This window comes from Zea mays, chromosome 2, assembly GCF_902167145.1.
Source record: "Zea mays cultivar B73 chromosome 2, Zm-B73-REFERENCE-NAM-5.0, whole genome shotgun sequence".
NCBI classification, from domain to species: domain Eukaryota; kingdom Viridiplantae; phylum Streptophyta; class Magnoliopsida; order Poales; family Poaceae; genus Zea; species Zea mays.
Window position 1 is genome coordinate 152,139,906 of NC_050097.1, and position 22,698 is coordinate 152,162,603.

At 44.8% G+C, this 22,698-nt stretch overlaps 2 protein-coding genes across 2 annotated transcripts; both read right to left on the minus strand.

Annotated features, from left to right (window-relative positions):
- Positions 1 to 1,234: 1,234 nt before the first annotated feature.
- Positions 1,235 to 3,253, minus strand: LOC103648987 (probable low-specificity L-threonine aldolase 2). The gene is made up of 9 exons (XM_008673347.1): positions 3,247 to 3,253; positions 2,876 to 2,952; positions 2,555 to 2,605; positions 2,386 to 2,457; positions 2,149 to 2,281; positions 1,932 to 1,990; positions 1,732 to 1,841; positions 1,589 to 1,619; positions 1,235 to 1,468 (listed from the first exon to the last, which is right to left on the minus strand). Exons 1-9 carry the CDS (start codon positions 3,251 to 3,253, stop codon positions 1,235 to 1,237), a joined length of 774 nt encoding a protein of 257 aa, XP_008671569.1.
- A 1,820-nt stretch (positions 3,254 to 5,073) lies between these two features.
- LOC103647120 (uncharacterized) lies at positions 5,074 to 5,699 on the minus strand. Its single transcript, XM_008671679.3, has 3 exons — positions 5,402 to 5,699; positions 5,199 to 5,336; positions 5,074 to 5,114 (listed from the first exon to the last, which is right to left on the minus strand). The coding sequence occupies exons 1-3, from the start codon at positions 5,697 to 5,699 to the stop codon at positions 5,074 to 5,076; spliced, it is 477 nt and encodes a 158-aa protein (XP_008669901.1).
- Positions 5,700 to 22,698: the final 16,999 nt, after the last annotated feature.

Below are 22,698 nucleotides of genomic sequence, written 5' to 3' on the forward strand. Positions count from 1 at the left end.
CACATGTATTAGTTGATGACTACATTTCACAAGTCATGAACATGGAGATGTTAAATTAATAATGTGGGCGCATGTATGACATGAGGCTGGACCGACCCAACGTGAGATATTGTAATATAGTTCTCTTCTTGCAACATGAATACTGTATCCTTAGACCTGAGATTGTCGCATGTTCTCAAGATGTGAATTGACTTACTTAGGGACTATCAAACGCTATCCCGTAACTGGGTAGCTATAAAGGTAGTTTTGGGTTTGTCAGGAAGCATGCTATGAGGCATGGTCAGTCAAGATGGAATTTGTCCCTCTCTTTGTGAGAGAGATATCTCTGGGCCCCTCGAGTGATTGGATCAAGAAATGCATGGCCGTGCTAGGGTTAAGAGTTAACCATTGAAAGGATTCCAATTCACAGTATCGAGAAAGAGAGGTCAGCTTAGAGCCAGACCAAATATCGTGAGACAAAGGGAACAACATGTACTTAATGTCGCAATGGTTCGTCTGATATGATCTTTACGTACACATAGGAGTTGACATGTCTTGCTAGAGGCCGCTGTCAATTATTGGACCAAGTAAGAGTACTCGGGCTATGTCTATTTGTACGTGAACCTATAGGGTCACACACTTACACTACTACAAATCGTGTTATATGAGATGGTTAATTTTTAGTTATTAAGACGCTTATGAAGTGTCCAAATTTGATGGAGTCGCAAAAGATGTTCCGTTTTTAAGATGGTTATAAACCGTCTTAAAAGATATTAAATAAGACATTTTTAAATTTATAACCGTCTAAAAAAGGAATTTGTTAAGTCATTTTGTCCAATAAACCGTCTTACATTAGGTTTTGTTTAAGACACTTCTTCTAAAAAACTGTCGAAAATACGAACATTATAAGTCACAAAGTATTTATCAAACTGACTAGAATATCCTATAATAATAGACACTCGCAACAGAAAAACCATCTTATTTAGAAGACTGATATTGGACATTTTAAAAACCGTCTTATTTAGGAGACTGATATTAGACGTTTTGAGAAATATCTTATTAAGATTTGAAACGACTTACTTGGCAGTATATTCTTCAATTACCACATTATAATAATTTAAAAGAGAAAAATACATACACATATATTTAATAACACTATAATTAATATAATATAGATAAATAACATTCAACATCTCATAAATAAGCATTGTCAAATAACTCATACATAAGTGTACTCTAAATTTAAACTTGCTCATCAACTGTTTGTGCTAACATTGAGCCTAACTAAGTATATAACTTGATGAAGTCCATGAAAGGGCAAATACAACTTGATGAAGTCCATGATCTTGTTGGTCTCTAGATCGATCTTGATGGTGTCGTTGGCCTTGATGAGAGGGTCGGGGTAGCGCATGGTGCGGCCATCGTAGGTATTCAGGTATGGGATGCCTTTCTGGCCAAACAGAACAGACCTCACCTTGTAGAGCTTGAACTGCACACAAACCAATAGAAAAACAGTGAGCATTTCACAGGCGTACTATGAAAGGGCATGGGAATTTCCAGTGATGTAAATGGATAGATAGACAGAGCAACATCTATTAATAGTCCTAACGATTGTAGCACATGACATTTTCAATGCAAGACTTTCATGCACACAACATATATGGACAATATAGCAAGGATAAAGTACACAGATCTACTAATGAAAAATAGCAAACTCACACAACTACCAAGATCATCATGCTCAACTAGAACAATGAGAGATGATGTGTTAAATTGGCTAGCATTGCAAGCACGTTGTGCTGTTCCAAGACTTGACACAGTTTGTCAGGTGATATTCTTGGATCCATGACCTCAAAGAATACCTCACAAAGAGTTGATATGTGCATATAAGACCCTAATTACAGTTAACAGTGGAAAGTACGATGATCAATTAAATGGTACAGCAGGCTAACCATATTGGTCTCGACCGAAGCTGAGTCCACTGTAATCTGCTCGATTTTCTTCAGTCCCTCTAAGAAAATGAACCCAACAAGACATAAAAGCTTCAATACCCAAACTATACACAAACAGAACTAACGTTAAGTTGACAAGCAAGCCAATTTGCAAACATCGTCAGTTGTGGTTATCTAAATGAAAGTGAATTTTGGTTTGGAAACGGAAGTACGAAACCTGCCAAAGCTTTAGCCTTTTTGTGGTCATCCGCAAGCTTTCCCACAGTGTCACGAACGGCAACATGAGCAGCAGCACAAAGAACTCCCACGTGTCTCATTCCACCGCCTAGGGTCTTCCGGAGAATTCTGGCCTGAAGGTTTGTTCAGATTACTACTATTACTTGATCTCTACAATTTTTTTCCTTCAATGAAGTTGCATCTCTGCAGTTTAAACTTGGAAATCGATTGATCTGACCTTGTCAATGGATGCCTTTGAACCAACAATCACAGATCCGACGGGTGCGCCTAACCCTTTCGATAGGCATACCTAGTTCCGGAGAAAATAATCACCAGTCATATGTTAGCTACAACCAAACATATGCAGGCTGTATATCGAGCACAATGACCAGCAAATCGAAACATACCAAAACTGAATCAGCAGCTTTCACGAGTCTATCTACAAGAACTCCAAGTGCCTGGTACAATGGACAAGATGCTTTGATAAGAGGCTAGGACGCTCTGGACAGATGTTTAAAAAGTGAGAATAGCTGCTAGTATGCTCCATGCTTAGACATATGGTTGTGGTTCATCATTCAGATGTCAGCCCTTTAAAATTTTCATCTCCGAAGACAGAACAGTGAAATATACAGTCTAACTGGTCGTTTTACTAACTTTGTTGCAGATAGTATCAGAAGCAGATATAAATAAAATCACAGTACAGCACATGCATGTACCATACTACTCACTGCAGACGCATGGAAGATGCGAGCTCCATCGATATGAAGCTTCAAGCAATGGGTACTTGAAGATGTAACCAAATAAGCTGTTCAAGAAGATTAGCTGAGGAATGAACTGGTACTTGTTTCGAATGAGTACATGTAGAAAAAACCATAATATAATAATTGCAACATGTTGTTAAAGGACTGCTTCTTCACAATTGTTGTAGATTCTTGTCAGGAATGAACCGGTACTTGTTTCAAATGAGTACATGCAGAAAAACCATAATATATTAATTGCAACTTGTTGTTAAAGGACTGTTTCTTCACAATTGTTGTAGATTCTTGTCTCCAAATGGAATGTCATATTGTCTGCTAAAATAAAAAGTGAATAAACTTACCACACATTAATACTGTTCCTAATTTTTTTTGCAATGAAGTAACTAATCACAATCCCATGGTTCTTGTAACGCTTATCCTGAAGAACCTTCTTTATGGCAACAGTCTCACCCGTCTCCAAACACTTAACCTATGAACAAGTGAAATGGCATCTGATTAAGAAAGGTGATTTATAGCACGCAAGATATGAAGATCTAAAACATGTGCAGCGCGTGGAAAGCAACACCACAGACAACTACATAATAGTACATATCAAAGTCAGTCACAAGTTATTGCAAATAACCTGGAAGACAATCCCAAAAGAACCTTGACCTACAATGCGCGCTCAGCCATGTAGCTCACTGTCTGCAAATGCAACCAATAAATACACATTATCATACAAAAAGAACCTGACAAAATTGATCATAACTCCACAATCTTATAAGTTTGCAGACTAAAAACATGATCAAATGCACTAAAAATAGCACATTAAATTATGGTCTTGGCTCTCAATTATTAGATTCAGACATGCACAAAAACATGTAGACAGCAGCACAACGATTAATTGTTTTATTCATAACTCACAAAATATGCATCCAAAAATAGTAAACTAGGACTTTCTGGAAAGCTTAGAAAGTCCTCTATAACTCTTATATTATCATCACAACATGATTCAACAGTTTGAATGGTCAAACAGTGCTAAACTTTAATTCTGTCCAGATTTGGACAGAATTCGGCTCTTCACTTCAAAAATCCATAACTGGAGTTTCATAAATCCAAATCAGGTGATCCTAGACTTTTTAGAAAGCTAATAGAATTGTCTATAATTCATTTATAATCATCTCAAAGTGATTCAATGTGTATCGAAGTCAGTTAATACAAACAAACATTGCTGTCCAGATTTGGACAGATTCAGAGATACTAACTCAAACAGCTGTAACTTAATTTATAGATCACCAAAAAGGATGATCCAAAATTTTGTGGAAAGCTTAAGAAAAGTACTACAACTCTCCTATAATTACTAAGAGCTAATTCTCAGTTTAACTTGGACAAACAAGGTCATTTTCGAAATCAGTACAGAATCTGGACAGATTCTAAAACTGGACTTGGAAAAATCATAACTCCTAAACTACTGAACCTATGGTCATGAAATTTTTACACAAGCAAGATAAAAAGATTATCTACAAGTTTTATATATAACACTTCTACAGAAAACACGGTTTACTTTACTTAACTAGCCACGTAATAAAATTGGACATGCAGTCTAAACAGCAAGAACTCTAACTTAGATCTTATTTAACTTCTACACTTATCATGCTTTTAACATTTAGAACACTCAACACTTTATCTTTAGTAGAACTAAAACCACATAATACAACAAGGCATTCATGTCACCCTACATTAAAAATTCACTCAACCACCAATAAATCTTGTCGGCAAAGCGCTATAAGTACTAAACGTTGTTTTTACATTATTAACTTGATCACTCAATTCATATACAATAACCAAATCATTTATACTTGAGAAATACCCTTACCAAAGTACTCTACGTATAATCCACTTAAAAGCATCATGCATATCTCTAATTAGTTTCATAATACAATACATACTCGCCTTAATTCTAACTTATGCCATATCACACAATGGCATACATATTTATCGACACACTCTTCACACCATAAACTACATTTTAACTTAATCTTTATTATCGAACGACGCATCTCCTTTATTTTTCTCATCACCTCGCACATACAAACACATCATCAACTAAATCACAATGAGTAAAATACACATCAAACAACCTGGCAGAATCAAACTCGGGTCGCATGTCGTCTATTCGCTCAGACATTTCATCGCATTGGTGAAGCGTGAGGCACAACGTCGACGGTAGCTGCGGTTAACGACACACAACGGTTCAACATTTTATCAAGCACCAGGGATGCGGAAAACAATAGGCTACTAGCGAGGGGCTCACCGGGGTTTGACGTCCTCGCAACCAGGGCTGCAGATCGGGTCGGCACGTGCTGCGATATTCCGTCGAACACGTCGAGGGCGCGACACAATGGGGTTTCATGGCTGTTGCTGTTGTACCGCGGCCGGGCATGAGGATAATCTGCGCAGGGCCAATCAGCAAGATTCGAGCAGGGATAGATGGAGCAGAGTTAGCGCTTGACAAACCTAGGGCAGGAGCAACCGGCCATCCAACGCAGGGGGCAGAGGTGAGCACCAGGGAGGGCAGCACGACCAACATCCATGGAAGAAGACTCAGCCACCAGGAATAGGAAGGGGCAGCAGCCAGAGGATGAGGGCGAGGGGAGATAGGAGACGGGTGGCCCAACGACATCCATGGCTGGGGCAGGGCGAGCTCAGCGACGGCGCCCTGGCAAGAGGAGATTGGGGAGCTCCTGCGCCATGGGAGATGGTGGTCGGCACTAGCGTTCAGGAGCAGTAGCGGCTGGTGGAGCAGTAGCGGCATTTCCGGCGTTGGGGACTAGGGCGCCAGGGGAGGGAGCACGACGTGCTGCAGGAAGGGGCGGCACCATCCACGGGAGAGGGTCCGCGCAGGGAGGGATCCAGGGGGAGCCGCCATGGGAGGGGCAGGGAGAGGAGCGCCCAAGTGGTGGTTGCCGCAGGGATGAACACCAGGAAAGAGGATGGCGTGAGGGAGTTCGGCTAGAGCTTGAGGAAGAGATGAGGATGAAGGAGAAATGACGTCCGTAGCTTCTAGGAAATAATGGGCCGCGTCCCGCGTGGACAAGGAGTAGAGGAGCTTGAGCGGTGGAGAAGATAAGAGAAAAACTTAGATTTTTCCTTCTCCAACATTTCACAAAAGAACATATAAGTAATTTAGTTCTAGGATTTGAATCCAAATGAGATGCAAACAGACCCATCAAAATAATATAAATTTTGATGTTTTTGGACTGCGCTTACAATGGGAGGTATTTTCGGGACCAGACAAATTTCCACAGTTGTAGATAGTGAAACAGATTAATTACGAGTACTCAGTTCGGTTCTAGTTATATCGGTCCTTTTTAATTTTGCATCAATATTGTTTTCGTCGAGTTTCTAATAAAATTTGCTTAGGACAAAAACACAAGAGTGGGTCGGGATTCCAAATTCATATTCTCTTAATCCATAAATTTTAAATGGATACCAGACTCAACATTTCGCAAAATAAATACGCGAGATTGATGCGACATAAAAAATGTGATTCTTTCGGAAGCGACCTCACGTATCGTTCACATGGGCGAGAGGTTGTGCGTTGTCCAGACACCGGTTAGCACCTGCCACGCGCCATGATACCAGGCCACAGAAAGACACGTGCAACGCAAGCGTGAAAGAATTTCAGATGAAGTTTAAGAAACCAGATCCGATTTCCAGAATTAAAGTTTGGGCAAGACGTCGATGGCTTAACCCAAACGATACTAGATTCGATGTTCCGAAAATTACCAAAGTCTAAATTTTGCCAAATAAATTAGGACAATTTAGACAGATGGAGACAAAGACGATATCAAAATCGTGAAAACGAGGATGATTAAAATTTAGTGACCTTTACATTTACAGCTATTATGTGTTAAAGTCCGCACTCGTGGTCGAGCAGACGATAAACACCCGGGGTGTTACACCCACTAACATCTAAGACAATTCTTATAGTCTAAACGACTCCAATAATATCTTTATTTGAGATGGTTTCATATACAAAAGTGTCTAATATGCTAACCAAAATCTAAGACAATTCTTGCAATCTTAATGACTCAAAAGGTATATTGATTTGAGATGGTTTTCAATAACAATCCGTATTAAATCAATATAAGACATTTCTTACTATGTAACTGTCTCAAAACACTTGTTTATTAAAGACGGATCTCCAACAAACCGTCTTAACTTACTCATCACCATATGATAAAAGACGGTTCTATAAAATACATTGATATATGTCTTAAAATGTGCGTCTTAAATAACCATATTTCTAGTAGTGTTAAGGGGAAGGAAGCCTAATTCGGATTAGATCCGAAATTAGACTGGGCTTTAGGGTTAATGATGGGCCTCGGCGTCAGAAGCCCACCATAATGCCTATATAATGAGGGGCGGGGGTGCGGTTAAGAGATAACCTAATTCGCCACCTGCAAACTAGCAGCCGCCGCTCGCCTCTCGCCCTCGCCAAGCCGCCGTCGCGAACCTAGCAGTTCGGTACGCGGCACTTCCTCCCTGTACGTGTGGATACCTCGGAGGTGCTGCATCTGGAGCACTTGGACGAACCGTGCGAGGACGTGAAGGACGCCGCCGACTACACGGCACTGCTCGACGCGTTCGTCTACATCGAGACGTCTTCCGCTGCTCTGCGCGTCTAGTGGTAATTCCATGACCTATAACCGCAGTAGTTCTTGGTATTATGGGGTCGAAAATTTTGTTTTGCGCTAGTGTAGCATCCTCGTAATCCTACAAGATATGGCCTAGGGAGGGAGATCTTTTGTCACCAAATCGGGTGTGTCACACTGCCCACCTCGCGACAAAAACCATGCCAAGGCATGTCAAACGTCCAAGTCTCGGGCTCAGCTTTTTCCAGTGGGTGCCTTGGGTGGTATGCCACATTTTTGGTATAGGACACAGGTGGATTTGATGCCAGCTTCGAGGTGAACACAACTGATCTTTAGTGTAGGTATAGTTTTTAACTTAGAGAGAAATAGAGAGCTCTAGCTCTCTCTCCACTTGGAGATTTGAATTGGGGTTTCTCCAGGGGTCTTTTTGCAATATTTCCCTCCCCTAATTGCTGGTTATAAGGTTACTTAGGTTTGGGTAAATGTTGCTCATGCTTTGCACACTTGTTCATTCTCTTTTCCCCTCCCATCAAGGGTTTTGGGAGATAGGGTTTAAGAGAGGTCTAGGGTTCTTCTCCCCTCTGATCCAAGGTAGTAAGTGTGCAAGGATTAGAGTAATGCTTTTGGTCACTCACAATCCTTGGCTAAAATCTAGCTTTCCAAGGCCCTCATGTTTTTGCTCCTTGAGTTCTTCCACATGTGATCATAGCCTTTAGTATCAAGGTGTGCTCTAGCCATGGTAACACCTGGGGTGTTACAGATTATTTATTTTATTTTGTCAAAACCATATGAGTCATGAAGTGTTGCATCATGTTGAGCCTCCAATATTCTTTGAATTGTTGCACATGTTTTATTTAGTTTGAATTTGAAATTTGATTTGGATTTGAATTGAAAACCCTAGAGAAAATAAATAGAAAAGAAATTAGAAATTCCCTGAAAATGGAAAAACCCAATTCAGCCCAAGCCGGCCCATTAAGCCCAGACCCGCGCGCGCCCGCGCGCCCTCGGTGCCTGATAGGCGGGTCCCGCCTGTCGGTGCCAACCCGCGCGCCCTCTCTCCCTCTCCCTCCCGCTGCCCAGTGGGCGAGTCTTGTCGGCGTCGTTCCTCTCGCCCGAGCGCCCGCTCTCTCTATCCCGCGAACCCCATCTGTCAGTCTGTCCCCAACCTTCCGCCCACGTCTCTTGTCGTGGACGTGCCCACGACCGCACGTACTCCGGTGACCTCTGCACGTCCTCGCCCCTTTTGAACCCCGCGCCCCGCTAGCCCACTTCCCCCCGCTCACTTGCGCCCTCAGCCGAACCCCCTCGCCCCCTCTCTCACCCTGTGCACACGACTAGACAAGCTCCGCCGCCGCTCACCGAAGACCACCGTCGTTCCACGACCGACGTTGAGTCCTCGTCGATCCGTGGCCTCGGTAAGCACCGCCGCATCACCCGCAACTCGGGACACACTTCGGTTTGCCTTTTCCCTCCCTGGTTTGCCCGGTCCACGCTCACCGGAGCACTTCTTGCGCAGCCGGAGACCGCCGCCGTCGACCCGAGGCTCCATCGCACCCTCGCCATCCCCCAAGCGCTCCGGAGTTCGCACTCGAGCTGAGAAACCTTCCTGTGCCCTTCATTCGTCCGTTACTGTCCTTTTGCCCACGCAATTCCTCGCAGGAGTTGATCCGCGCCGCTGTTAGCTCGCCTCGCCGTGTCCCACGCTATCTGGTGCTCCTGCGCCGACGTGGTGCGCACGGTTGGGTTCGCCAGATCGCCTTGAGTGCGCTCGAGCTATTCCCGAAACACCTAGAGCCCTGCCGTGGCCATCCCCCTCGTCTCCAGCGAGACCTCGCCGTGGAGCCGAGCGGCGCCACCCTCATCCGTAAGACCTTCCCGGCATCGATCTCCACCGTCCGATCCTAATCGCACGGTCTAGATCACCGGATACCGGTTCGCACCTGCGCGCCCTGTCCCCAGGCCCGCCAGTCAGCGCCTACGCCCCCCTGGTGTTGGGCCCGACCGGTCAGCCCATCTCCTCCTCTGGTCGCTGACAATCGTCCCCGGCTGTCAGTCGCGCCCGCGTGCCCGCTCCTGCGCGCGTGTCCGCGGATCTAATCTTGTTCGTTGATCTGCAATCCGATGGATGAGATCGTCCGATACCCATTCACGTGTATTTTTGCTTAAGAGACCCTCGGGTTTTAGGAAATGAACCCACCGTCCCTGGTTTTCGCGCGCAGGCTCTTGTGTTCTTTTAAACAGCCCCGTGTGCTTCTAAATAATTACAGAATTAGACCTAATTTCATATTTTAAACTTCAAAACTTGTTTATTTCATATCTTTTTTCATATGAACTCCAAAGTTAGTGGTTCAAATTGCAAAATGTTCATAAGATTATTCTCTGTCCAAATAAATTATGTTCATCTATAGTTTGTACACTTTAATTTTATACCTAGACTATAAGTTAGTGTATATGTTGATTTATTCCCTTAATAAAATAAATAAAAAGGAAAACCCTAGGGGTTAATGGATATTTAATCTTGTGGGATTAATAATGTGTATTATACGAATTAATATCTGGTTTAACTTTTAGGTCTCAATAAAATGAATAGTATTAGATTATGTAATCATGGACAACACTTAAAGAGTAATCAACTCCTAATTAAGATTAGTTCATGTTATAATTTGATCTCCTTCTTCTTTAATTAATACTATACCTTTTGAGATGTGTTCCAATGTTTGTACATGTTTGATGTGCTGTTCAATTGTACTTTCCAAATGTATTGAATGTATGATCACTTTATTTAGACAACGAGCACCCCGTGGTTCCTGAGTGTGTTGCCGAAGATCTTCCTGAGCAACAACCTGGTGAAGGCAAGTGTTCTCAGACCTACCATGTCCTATTTTCTTTATAATTCATTGTCCCGCATTGAAAACTTAAGGATTGACTAGTCTGTATTTACCTTATCCTTGTTTAGCTTTTTGGGTTGATCATGGTTAGCTTATGCTATTGCTTTAACTTAATCAATGAACATGATGTGATTATTTATGATACGATGATGTTATCCGGATGATGTTCTTGTAATTACTTTAGGGGACTCAGGTTGTTTCCTGAGTACCTCTCCGTAAGGACCTGTTTAGGGAGTGACAACCCGGGATAACAGTGCAACCATGAGGGTGGAATGGGACGCCTTTAGCTGATTACTTAGAGGAACTAGAGGAGTAGTTGGCTTCGCCGTAGGGCCATCAATGGGGGTCCGGGCACAGTACTTGCTCTGTCGAGGTTGGTTGCAGAGGTTCTCGATTTGGTTTTGTTAGTCACCCTTCCTTTGTGGAGATGTACTCTGTTTATCAAACTGGAGAAACCTAACGGCGACTATGACCTCTAGGAAATCTTTGTAAAGGCTACATAGTGAGACCCTGCTAGGTGACCTTGGTAGTGATCAATGGGGAGGCTAGAACCCCGGGTAGAAAGGGAATCACGACTTGTGGGTAAAGTGTGCGACCTCTGCAGAGTGTTAGAAGATGGTATATCAGCTGTGCTCACGGTTATGAGCGGCCTTGGGATCCTCTTTGATTAGAAGAACTTTGGTTAGTTTTAAGATGATGGTTAGCAATGATGGTTATAATTTTGATCTCTGGTATTTCCTCTTGGAGGGAGTGCTTCTAGGTAATAACTGGGTTTATTACTAAAATATGACTCTACTTGTAGTAATAAAACTTGACCAACTAAAAGCAAATGCTTAACCTTAACTCCCATACAGCTAGTCCACTTTAGCCAAACAGGACATTTGCTGAGTACGTTGATGTGTACTCACCCTAGCTTTACAAACCACCCCACCCTAGGTTGTCCCCACTATACTCAGTGCTCAGGAGGAGATGCTGGCAACATGGAGGACTTTGAGGAGTTCCAAGACTAAGATGAGTTCTAGTTTATCTTAGTGGCAACCCCGAGTGAGCTGCCTGTGTAGGCTTATCTTCTACGTTTTGTTTCTCCGCACTTTGATATTAATGTTGAATACTATGGCTATGTATTAGACCCTGTGGATGTCTTGGACATCTTGATGTAATTAAAGTACATTTCCGCTGTTTACTTTGAGCATTGTGTGATGATGTCCAATTATGTAATCACTGTGTACGTGAGTTCTGATCCTGGCACGTACATGGTTCGCATTCGGTTTGCCTTCCAAAACCTGGTGTGACATAAGTGGTATCAAAGCCTTGCTTACTGTAGGACCGCTAACCTAGACTAGAATGGTCGCCCTAAAGACTATAGACCCCTACTCTTACCTTGACCTAAGTGTCATTTCAAAAGTTGGTCATCTTGACCAATTCTATGTTACCTACTTATCTCACAAAATTTTGTCTCACTTTTCTTTCTGTTTACTTTCTGGTCTTATAGTTCTACAATCACTCTTGTGCTTACGATGTATTTTGTAGTTGGCTCGTATTAGATGCACTACACGTAAGTCTGTGATCCCCTTATTGCCTTCTCGCCTGGCGGAACGTCCACTGCGTCGCACGATGCCAGGTCAGTCTAGTCACCTGGAGAGACTGCATCGTCGCCTGCATGAGAAGCAGGAGTGCCGGCGCCAGGAGCAGGAGCAGGAGAAGGACCAGGAGCAGCAGGACTCTTCCCCCTTGCCTCACCAGGAGGTGGAGTCTAGGAGGCCGCCTTCCCCAGCACCTTAGCCAGAGATGCCCCCTGCACCACCACAGGGCATCCCGGATGCTGGAGGAGACCCTGACGGAGACGGAGACGACGACGCGGGTGGCAGTTCGAGCCACGACACGGAGCTCTCGGAGGAGCGTGAGCCGGAGGGGTGGTGTTGGGGCGAAGGTGAAGACGCCACCCTTCGCTCGATGCCTTCGCCAGCCTCGCTGCACCAACGAAGACAAGACGACTGGCAGACTTACCCTTCGTCCCACGCGTGGCTGGACGAAGGCCTATGTCGAGGTCGTCCCATCCTGCGGCCTCGTCTCAACATGGAGGCCCACGTGTGATCCGGCCCATTGTAACAGGCCCTGCGTGGCCGCTGCGCATTACGGGCCTAATTTGTAAAGGTTTCCCTGTAATTACAGTCTGTAACCCTGCTTTATGGGAATATTCCGGGGATAACCCAGGCACCTGAGGGCACATGCGTCCTTAACTCAGGATGCTGAGCACTCAGGTACCTATAAATACCCCCGCATAGTGCCCTTGAGAGGCTAGATTAACAGAGCTATTGCCATCTCGAATCAAAACCTTGTTTATGTTGCTTTCACTCCCCCGTTGGATCAACTTGCCTAGGAGAACAAGTTCCAACAGGTGGATTGCTAGACCCATCACTCGCGACGCCGCTCACGGGTGTCACTTCCACGTCGCTCTCGATACCTTGCTTAGTCGGGCCTTCGACCGACACACTTGGTCCATCGAGTACCGTTGTGTAGTCTACCAGCATCGTCGCGGGTTATACCCAGACCAGTGGGAGGCTACTTGCTTGGTGTGCCGTCCGGACGATGATCTCCGGGGTGCAGAGGCCTTCTTAGAGCACAATTCTATTACTGAGAGGGATACTCGGCAGCCATGCAAGATGCAGCACGACATTCACTTTCTTAGCATTGCTCGTTGTTCAACGGGGTAGCTGATGGCCTTGACCTGAAGTACTACCCTCGCCATTCTACCGGCAGTGCTGGAGGTGTGATTGTCTCGCCAGTTGGTGAAGGCAATCCCAGGCTGAACAACATGGTCAACCTGGCCGCCGTGCTCAACATCGAGCTGGACCACGCCCTTGACGAGTTGGGCAAGGTTCGGGCAGAGGTTATGGAGTTGCGTGCTGAGTGCGCAACACGCCACTATCTGGATGGTGGTTCTCCCGCCCCTATCGAGATTCAGCACCCTTACCGCTCACCGCCCCGTGGTCGCTTCGAGTATGGTAACCCAGACTGTAGGACCCGGATAGATTTGAATCCATAGATCGACAGAGCCGGAGTCTGTAATAATGCTTAGTTCAGTGTCTTAGTCTAGTCAGTCTTAGTTAGAGTTAGTTTGCTTATTATAAGTTGGATGCTTGTCGTGGTGAACATGTAATGAAGTTGGCTCTTTGTAATGATTGTCATCAAGGTGTGGGTATCCCCTGCAACTTGGTGTAGTTATTAATAAAGTCAGTTATTTAGTTGGGTAATCCCTTTATTTCCACTTTCCTCTTTATCTGAGAGGCTGTCAGTGAAGATGGTCATTTGTTTAGTGCTATGAAGATTTCCGTATATCTTTTCTTATGCTGAAAGACTGCAGAGTCATATCTGATGTGTGTGTGCTTTCTACGGATGTCTGAGAACAGGCGCAGAGGTGCTAGGCGTGCTCAGCCGGAACAACAGGCACCCCAGGAGGAGGCAGCTCAGCAGCAGCAGTTGCCACCGCCACCTCCGATGACAGTTGAGCAGATGTTCATGATGCAAACTCAAGCAGTCAAAGCGATTGGTCAGACACTAGCAGCGATGCAGCAGGTGCAGCAGCAGCCACCCCCACCTCAGCCTCCAGTGCAAGTCCAGATGCCATAGGTGCCTAGAGACAAGCGGGCATAATTCATGAGGGGCCATCTCCCTGTCTTTGCCCACTCTGCTGATCCCATGGACGCTGAAGATTGGTTGTGTACCATGGAACGTGAGTTGCACACTGCTCAGTGCAACGATCGTGAGAAGGTGTTGTATGGTCCCCGATAGCTAAGGGGAGCAGCACAGTCTTGGTGGGAGTCTTACCTTGCCACTCATGCCAACCCTGAAGCCATCACCTGGGAGGAATTCAGGGACAACTTCCATCGCTACCATGTGCCCGAGGGACTGATGATAGTGAGGAAGGAGGAGTTTCTCGCCCTGAAGCAAGGTCCCCTGTCCGTCAGTGAGTACAGGGACAAGTTTCTGCAGCTGTCACGTTACGCCCCAGAAGATGTCAACACGGATGCTAAGAGGTAGTACCATTTCCTGAGAGGATTGGTTGATCCTCTCCACTACCAGCTGATGAACCACACTTTCCCCACCTTCCAGTACTTGATCAACAGAGCAATCATGACTGGAAGGAAGCGTCGAGAGATGGAGGTCAGGAACACAAGATTGGTGGATCTTAGGTCGGGAGTAGAAGCCGTCCCCGCTACTCAGGCAACTCACCCTAGCAATTCAAACAAGGTCACCAACATCAGCGTCAGCATCAACACCAGTACCAGAGATAGTTTCCTCATCAGCAGCAGTACCGTCAGAGCAACTAGCAGGGAGGAAATCAGTACCAGCGTTAGAATAACCAGGCAGCTCGCCTTCCTGCCCCAGCAACCAACCAGAATAGCCAAGCAGTTCCAACGCAAGTAGGAGGTCGTGCATGCTTCTACCGTGGAGAACAAAACCACTGGGCAAAGAATTATCCAAATAAAGCAGCTCAGTAGTCGCCAGCAGTCAATACCCCAACATGACAAGGAGCGCCACAGCAAGCACCCAGAGGCCGTGGTCAGGCCTACAACCGTGGAAAGGTGAACCACCTAGAGGTCGAAGCAATCCAGGATGCTTAGGACATGGCAGTAGGTATGTTTCCAGTCGAATCCTATCCAACAAAAGTATTATTTGATATTGGTGCCACACATTCTTTTGTTTCTACATCTTGGGTAGAAGCACATAACATCCCCATAGAACCAATGACCCCACCTTTAAGAGTTAATTCAGTTGGGGGAAAAGTTTAGTCCGATAGGATTTGTCCGAATCTAAGGATTGAAATAAGGGGGATAGACTTCCCCGCTAACCTAGTAGTAATGGGAACTCAAGGGTTAGATGTCATCCTAGGGATGAATTGGCTGCACAGAAACCAAGCCACTGTCAGTTGTGACAAGAAAACAGTTAAGTTGGTGTCCCCATCCGGAAAGAAAGTAATGACTAAGTTATACTTGCCTGAACTAGAAGAAGGAGCCTGTCACCATTTATCAGTAGATGACAAAGAGTCCAACCTGATTGAGGCAATTAGGATTGTGTCAAAATTCCCCGATGTATTCCCTGAAGAGTTACCAGGCATACCACCTAAAAGGAAAGTTGAATTTGCCATAGAGCTTATCTTAGGCACCGTCCCTATTTCCAAGAGAGCCTATCGAGTGTCCGGACCAGAGTTGGTGGAACTCAAGAAGCAAATTGATGAGTTGTTGGAGAAAGGTTACATCAGACCAAGTACCTCACCTTGGTAGCCCCAGTGCTATTTGTGGAGAAGAAGGATGGTACGAAGAGGATGTGCATCAGTTACAGAGCTTTGAATGAAGTCACTGTCAAGAACAAGTACCCTCTGCCTCGATTCGAGGACCTATTTGATCAATTAAGAGGAGCCAGTGTATTCTCAAAGATAGATCTAAGGTCAGGTTACCATCAGCTCAGAATCTGACCTTCAGATATACCGAAGACCGCATTCATTACCAAGTATGGGGTATATGAGTTCATGGTTATGTCGTTCGGTTTGACGAATGTGACAGCTTACTTCATGTACCTAATGAATAGTGTGTTCATGGACTACCTCGACAAGTTTCTAGTGGTGTTCATTGATGATATTCTTGTATATTCCTAGAATGAGCAAGAGGATGAGGAACATTTGAGGAAGGTACTTCAGAGGCTGCGAGATTGTCAGTTGTACGCCAAACTTAGTAAGTGCGAGTTCTGGATCAACGAAGTTCTGTTCTTGGGTCATATTATAAACCGAGATGGACTAGCTATGGATCCAAAGAAGGTAGCAACAATTCTAGACTGGAAAGCACCGAAAGATGTCAGGGGAATCAAGAGTTTTATTGGAATGGCCGGTTACTATTGGCGTTTCATTGAAGGTTTCTCCAAGATAGTCAGACCAATGACAGCCTTGCTAGCAAAGAAGATTGAGTTCAAGTGGACCCCAGTGTGCCAAGAATCATTTGAGATGTTGAAGCAGAAGTTGACAACAACACCGGTGTTGATTCTGCCATATGTTCACAAGCCGTTCTCAGTATATTGTGATGCTTCGTACACCGGACTGGAATGTGTGTTAATTCAGGAAGGGAAAGTAGTGGCATACTCGTCCTGACGGTTGAAAGTTCATGAGAAGAATTACCCCACTCATGATCTAGAGCTAGCAGCAGTGGTTCATGCACTGAAGACCTGGAGGCACTATCTTTATGGGTAGAAGTGTGATACCTACACGGATCACAAGAGGCTCAAGTACATATTCACTCAGTCAGAGTTAAACATGAGGCAGTGAAGATGGCTAGAATTGATCAAAGACTATGAGCTGGAGATCCATTATCACCTAGGAAAAGCAAATGTGGTTGCAGATGCTTTGAGCAGAAAGAGTCAAGTCAATATGTTGGCCGCTCACCCGATGCCGTTTGAGCTATAGGCTAAGTCTCGGATTTCTGAACAACACTCAAGGAGTGACAGTTGAGCTGGAACCCACCCTAGAGCAAGATATTAGGAAGGGTCAAAAGGATGATGAGAAGATCAACGAGATCCGACAAGTAATCATAGATGGGAAAGTTCTAGATTTCCATGAAGATGCAGAAGGAGTGATATGGTTCAAGGATAGGTTGTGCGTTCCCAACATCAAATCGATCCGAGAACTGATTCTCAAGGAAGCTCATGAGACATCATATTCTATACACCTTGGTAGCGAGAAAATGTACCAAGACCGGAAGAAGGGATTCTGGTGGTACGATATGAAAAGAGAGATAGTAGAGTATGTGGCCAGATGCGACAGTTGTTAGAGGATCAAGGCAGAACATCAGAGGCCCGCAGGTTTGTTGCAGCCGTTGCAGATTCCCCAGTGGAAATGGGTCGAGATTGGGATGAACTTTTTAGTCAGCCTACCCCGCACTCGAGCTGGTTATGACTCCATCTGGGTAGTAGCGGACCGTTTAACAAAGGCGGCCCATTTCATACCAGTCAAGACCACCTACAACAGTGCAGTGTTGGCAGAATTATACATGTCTTGGATTGTGTGCTTGCATGGCATTCCAAAGAAGATAGTATCGGAAAGAGGCACCCAATTTACATCTCATTTTTGGCAGCAGTTGCATGAATCTTTAGGCACACACTTGAAGTTCAGTTCAGATTATCACTCGCAGACAGATGGTCAGACTGAGAGAATCAACCAGATGCTTGAGGATATGTTGAGAGCTTGTGCTTTGCAAGACAAGTTAGATTGGGACAAGAGGCTACCGTATGCAGAATTCTTGTACAGCAACATCTATCAGGCCAGTCTGAAGATGTCACCATTCGAAGCACTTTATGGGAGAAATTGCAGAAACCCGTTGCATTAGGACCAACCCGGTGAAAGGCAGGTGTTCGGTCCGGATATTTTGCTTGAAGCTAAAGAGAATATCAGATGGTCTGGGAGAATCTGAAGGCAGCGCCAGACAGCAAAGCTATGCTGACACCAGAAGAAGAGAACTCAGTTTTGAAGTGGGAGACTATGTCTACTTGAAAGTGTCACCCATCAGAGGCACCTCGATACATCGGGCTGTATCAGATTCAAGCAAGACGTGGAGAAGTGACTTATCAACTCAGCTTACCAAAGAATCTGTCCGCCGTGCACGATGTGTTCCACGTGTCTTAGTTAAAGAAATTCTTGCGAGTACCAGAAGAGCATTTGCCAACAGAAGACCTTGAAGTTCAAGAAGATCTGACGTATATTGAGAAGCCAACTCAAATTCTGGAGACAGCAGATCGGGTCACTCGAAGGAGCACTATCTGGATGTGCAAAGTCAAATGGGGCCATTACTCAGAAGAAGTATCAACCTGGGAAAGAGAAGACGATCTGAGAGCCAAGTACCCTGAACTCTTTGCTAGCCAGCCCTGAATCTCGAGGGCGAGATTCTTTTAAGGGGGATAGGTCTGTAACACCCTGAATTTGGGGGTATAAAATTTCTTTCTAATTATCAACCAAATTCAGGTGTTACTCTTCTCTCTCTCTCTTTTACTTTTGTTAGGCTTAGCTTAATTAGTGGAGGATTATTTATTTTATTTTGTCAAAACCATATGAGTCATGAATTGTTGCATCATGTTGAGCCTCAAATATTCTTTGAATTATTGCACATGTTTGATTTAGTTTGAATTTGAAACTTGATTTGAATTTGAATTGAAAACCCTAGAGAAAATAAATAGAAAAGCAATTAGAAATTCCCTGAAAATGGAAAAACCCAATTCAGCCCAAGTCGGCTCATTAAGCCCAGCCCCCCCACCCCGCGCGCGCGTGTGCCCTCACGCCCTCGGTGTCTGACAGGCGGGTCCCGCCTGTCGGCGCCAACCCGCGCGCCCTCTCTCCTTCTCCCTCCCGCTGCCCAGTGGGCCAGTATTGTCGGTGCTGTTCCTCTCGCCCGCGTGCTCGCTCTCTCTCTCTGTCCCGCAAACCCACATGTCAGTCCGTCCCCAACCTCCCACCCACGTCCCTCATTGTGGACACGCCCACGACCGCACGTTCTCTGGCCACCTCCGCACGTCCTCGCCCCTTTTGAGCCTCGCGCCCCGCTCGCCCACTTCCCCCCACTCAGTTGCGCTTTCAGTCGAACCCCCTCGCCCCTTTCTCACCCTACGCACGCGACCAGACAAGCTTCGCCGCCGCTCATTGAAGACCGCCGCCGTTCTGCGACCGCCGTTGAGTCCCCATCGCGTCCATGGCCTCGGTAAGCACCGCCGCATCACCCGCAACTCGGGAACCCTTCAGTTTGCCTTTTCCCTCCCTGGTTTGCCCGGTCCGCGCTCACCGGAGCACTTCTTGCGCAGCCGGAGCCCACTGTTGTCGACTCGAAGCTCCACTGCACCCTCGTCGTCCCCCAAGCGCTCCGGAGTTCGCACTCGAGGTGAGCAACCTTCCCGTGCCCTTCATTCGTCTGTTACTATCCTTTTGCCCACGCAATTCCTCACCAGAGTTTATCCGTGCCACCGTTAGCCCGCCTCACCATGTCTCGCGCTATCTGGTGCTCAAAGCCTGCGGCACCAATAAATTATCACTGGCGGTTTCAGTTACCGCGCGCCAGTAAAAAAACCAGGTGGACCCGGCTTGGGAACAGCCAGTGGAAACCTATTTCCACTGGCGGTTATCTTAACACAACCGCCAGTGGAAATAAGATATTTCCACTGGCGGTTGGTGTAAAACAACTGCCAGTGAAAATCTAGTTTTCACTGGCGGTTGGTGTAACAGAACCGCCAGTGGAAATACCCTATTTCCACTGGCGGTTGTGTTAAGAGAACCGCCAGTGAAAATAGGTTTCCACTGGCGGTTTTTCAAGCCAACCGCCAGTGAACTATCTGTTATAAATACCACTCTTCCTCCCCCCGACAGGAGCTGTAGCTCGCAGCCAACTTCCATTGGAGGCGATTTTGGAGGTCCAGATTTCACAAAATACAAGGGGGGAGGTTTTGGTCTTCATAATTTTTGGAAGAAGGTGGATAAGAAAGGTTGGTTTATGTTTCTTTGTCAATTTTTGTTCATTCTTGCTCAATTTTAGCCACATTTTGGATCTAGGGTTTTACATGTGAGAGAGAAGAGTATAGCTAGGTTATTTTCTCTATTTCCTCAAATGAGGTTGCTTAAGATGGTTAGATTTTGTCTATTCCCTCTCCTTTTTCATGTTTAGTTCTCAAATAAGTTTATCCATGACACATATTTAGTTGCTTAATGAATGGTGAATGTGTTGTATGGAGAGGGAGGATGCTAGGTTTGGTAATTAAGATTGTTTTTATTAATTGTTATGAAAGGTTGGTTTAATTATGTTTCAATTGCCAATTATTGTTCATTTTTGCTCAATTTTAACTACATTTTGAAACTAGGCTTTCACCATGTGTTAGAGATAGGTTTGGGTATTAAGATTTTTTGTTTATTAGTTGCTAGGAAAGTTTGGCTTATGTTTCTTTTGCCAAATTTTGTTCATTTTTCCTCCATTTTAGCCACATTTTGGATCTAGGGTTTCACCATGTGTTAGAGATAAAGTAGTTAGGTTGCCTAATCAATCCAACCGCCTATTGGTATATGTTTCTCTTGCCAATTTGTGTGTCTTGTGTGTTTTATGTTACTTTTTTTATAGGTGATGATGGAGAGGATATCCTAGATGTATAACTTATCAAGGCTAGATCCATCATACATATCTGAGGTCCATAAGTTTATTGTTGTCGCTACAAACCATGCTTGGAGAACAAAGACAAAACACATATATTGTCCATGCATGGACTGCAAAAATGCTGTTGTATTTGATGACACAGAACAAATCATATCTCATCTGGTATGCCGAGGATTTGTGAAGGATTACATAATTTGGACAAAGCATGGAGAGGGTAGCTCTTCGCCTTATACAACTAGAAACCCTGTGAACATCGACGACAACTTTCAGTTCGTTCACGAGACACAACAACCTCTTCCACAGAGCGAACATGTAGTGCCAAATGTTACTGATCATGGTTATGCCGGAGGAAATGAACGTGAAAGAACCCATGTTCTGCCAAATGTTATGGACGAGCAAGATGCAGAGTTGTTAGAGGCAATGTTGCGTCGTCATACAGATCCATCGATGTTCTTCATGAAAGGTATGGAGTCCCTGAAGAAGGCAGCAGAAGAGCCTTTGTACGATGAGTCTAAGGGTTGTACCAAAGAGTTCACGACGCTCCGGTCTGTGTTAAAGTTGTTGATGTTAAAAGCTAGATATGGTCTGTCTGATGCTGGCTTCGATGCATTCTTGAGTATTGTCGCAGACATGCTTCCAAAGGAGAACAAAGTGCCTGCTAACATGTACTATGCAAAGAAACTAATCAGTCCACTCACTATGGGCGTGGAGAAGATCCACGCGTGTAGAAATCACTGTATCCTTTATCGAGGTGATGATTATAAAGACTTGGAGAGCTGCCCAAAGTGTGGTGCAAGTAGGTACAAGACGAATAAAGACTATCAAGAGGAAGAGTGTGTTGCATCTGTGTCTAAAGGGAAGAAGCGAAAGAAAGCCAAAAAGAAGACTTCAAAATCCACGAGCAAAGAAAAAGAAGAAGTAGACTATTATGCGCTCAAAAAGATTCCTGCTTTGGTGATGTGGTACCTCCCCGTTGTCGATCGATTGAGGTGTTTGTTCGCTAACCCTGACGATGCCAAACTTATGAGCTGACATGCTTCTGATGAGCACAAAAACGATGGGAAGCTTCGACATCCAGCCGATGGGAAGCAGTGGCAAGATTTCAATGAGAACCACCAAGACTTTGCCGATGAACCAAGAAATGTTAGGTTTCCACTGAGTACTGATGGAATGAATCCATTTGCTGAAAGGAGCAGCAAGCATAGCACATGGCCAGTGATCCTCACCATATACAACCTTCCTTCATGGTTGATGCAGAAACGGAAGTACATTTTGCTAACCATGCTTATTTCTGGACCTACACAACCTGGAGTTGATATGGATGTATTTTTAGATCCCTTAATGGAGGATATGAAAATATTGTGGGTAACGGGTGTTCAAATATTGGATGAGTATCGTAAAGATTCATTCACGCTGAGAGCAATTATTTTTGTTACGATCAACGATTACCTTGCACTCTTCACATTATCAGGCCAGTTTAAGGGAAAGGTTGGCTGCACAGTACGCATTGATGAAACTGCTTACGTGTCCCTTACTGCATCTAAGAAGATAGTGTACATGAGGCACAGACGCTTTTTATTGGAAGGACACAGGTACCACATGCGAAAGATGGATAAGTACTTTGACAATAATGGTGAACTACATTCTACTGCTCCATCGGGTAACAATAAAGGTCATAGAGTTTTTAAATAGTCAGGAATATCAAGTTTGTTTTCGGGAAGAAGACAAAAGATGGAAAAACAAGGAAGGATGCCAAACCAGCTCCAGGGGCTATATTCAAGAAAAAGTCTATTTTCTTCGAGTACTTGTCTTATTGGAAAGAGTTAGATGTGCGGCATGCGATCGATGGTATGCACGTTCAGAAGAACATGTTTGAAAGCATAATTGGCACCTTGCTAGACATAAAGGGCAAAACAAAAGAAGGGCTCAATTCACGCATGGACTTGGTAAATTTAGGCATAAAAAAGGAACTACATCCTGTTCTTCAAGAAAATGGGAAGTATCATCTCCCAGCAGCAAGCTACAATCTCAATGTAGATGAGAAACATGCGATGTGTGTTTGGCTTAAGAATTTGAAAGTCCCATCCAGATTCTGCTCT

Excerpts from the sequence above, each read along its gene's own strand:
- LOC103648987 (XM_008673347.1), bottom strand. Across the intron at positions 2,606-2,875 it reads GCATCTTCCATGCGTCTGCA|GCACTTGGAGTTCTTGTAGA; the intron begins GTGAGTAGTATG and ends CCATTGTACCAG. Across the intron at positions 2,282-2,385 it reads CAAAGGCATCCATTGACAAG|GCCAGAATTCTCCGGAAGAC; the intron begins GTCAGATCAATC and ends ACAAACCTTCAG.
- LOC103647120 (XM_008671679.3), bottom strand. The coding sequence starts at position 5,699 with ATGCCGCTACTGCTCCACCAGCCGCTACTGCTCCTGAACGCTAGTGCC. Across the intron at positions 5,337-5,401 it reads GCCGGTTGCTCCTGCCCTAG|ATTATCCTCATGCCCGGCCG; the intron begins GTTTGTCAAGCG and ends GGCCCTGCGCAG. Across the intron at positions 5,115-5,198 it reads TGCGAGGACGTCAAACCCCG|CTACCGTCGACGTTGTGCCT; the intron begins GTGAGCCCCTCG and ends CGTTAACCGCAG.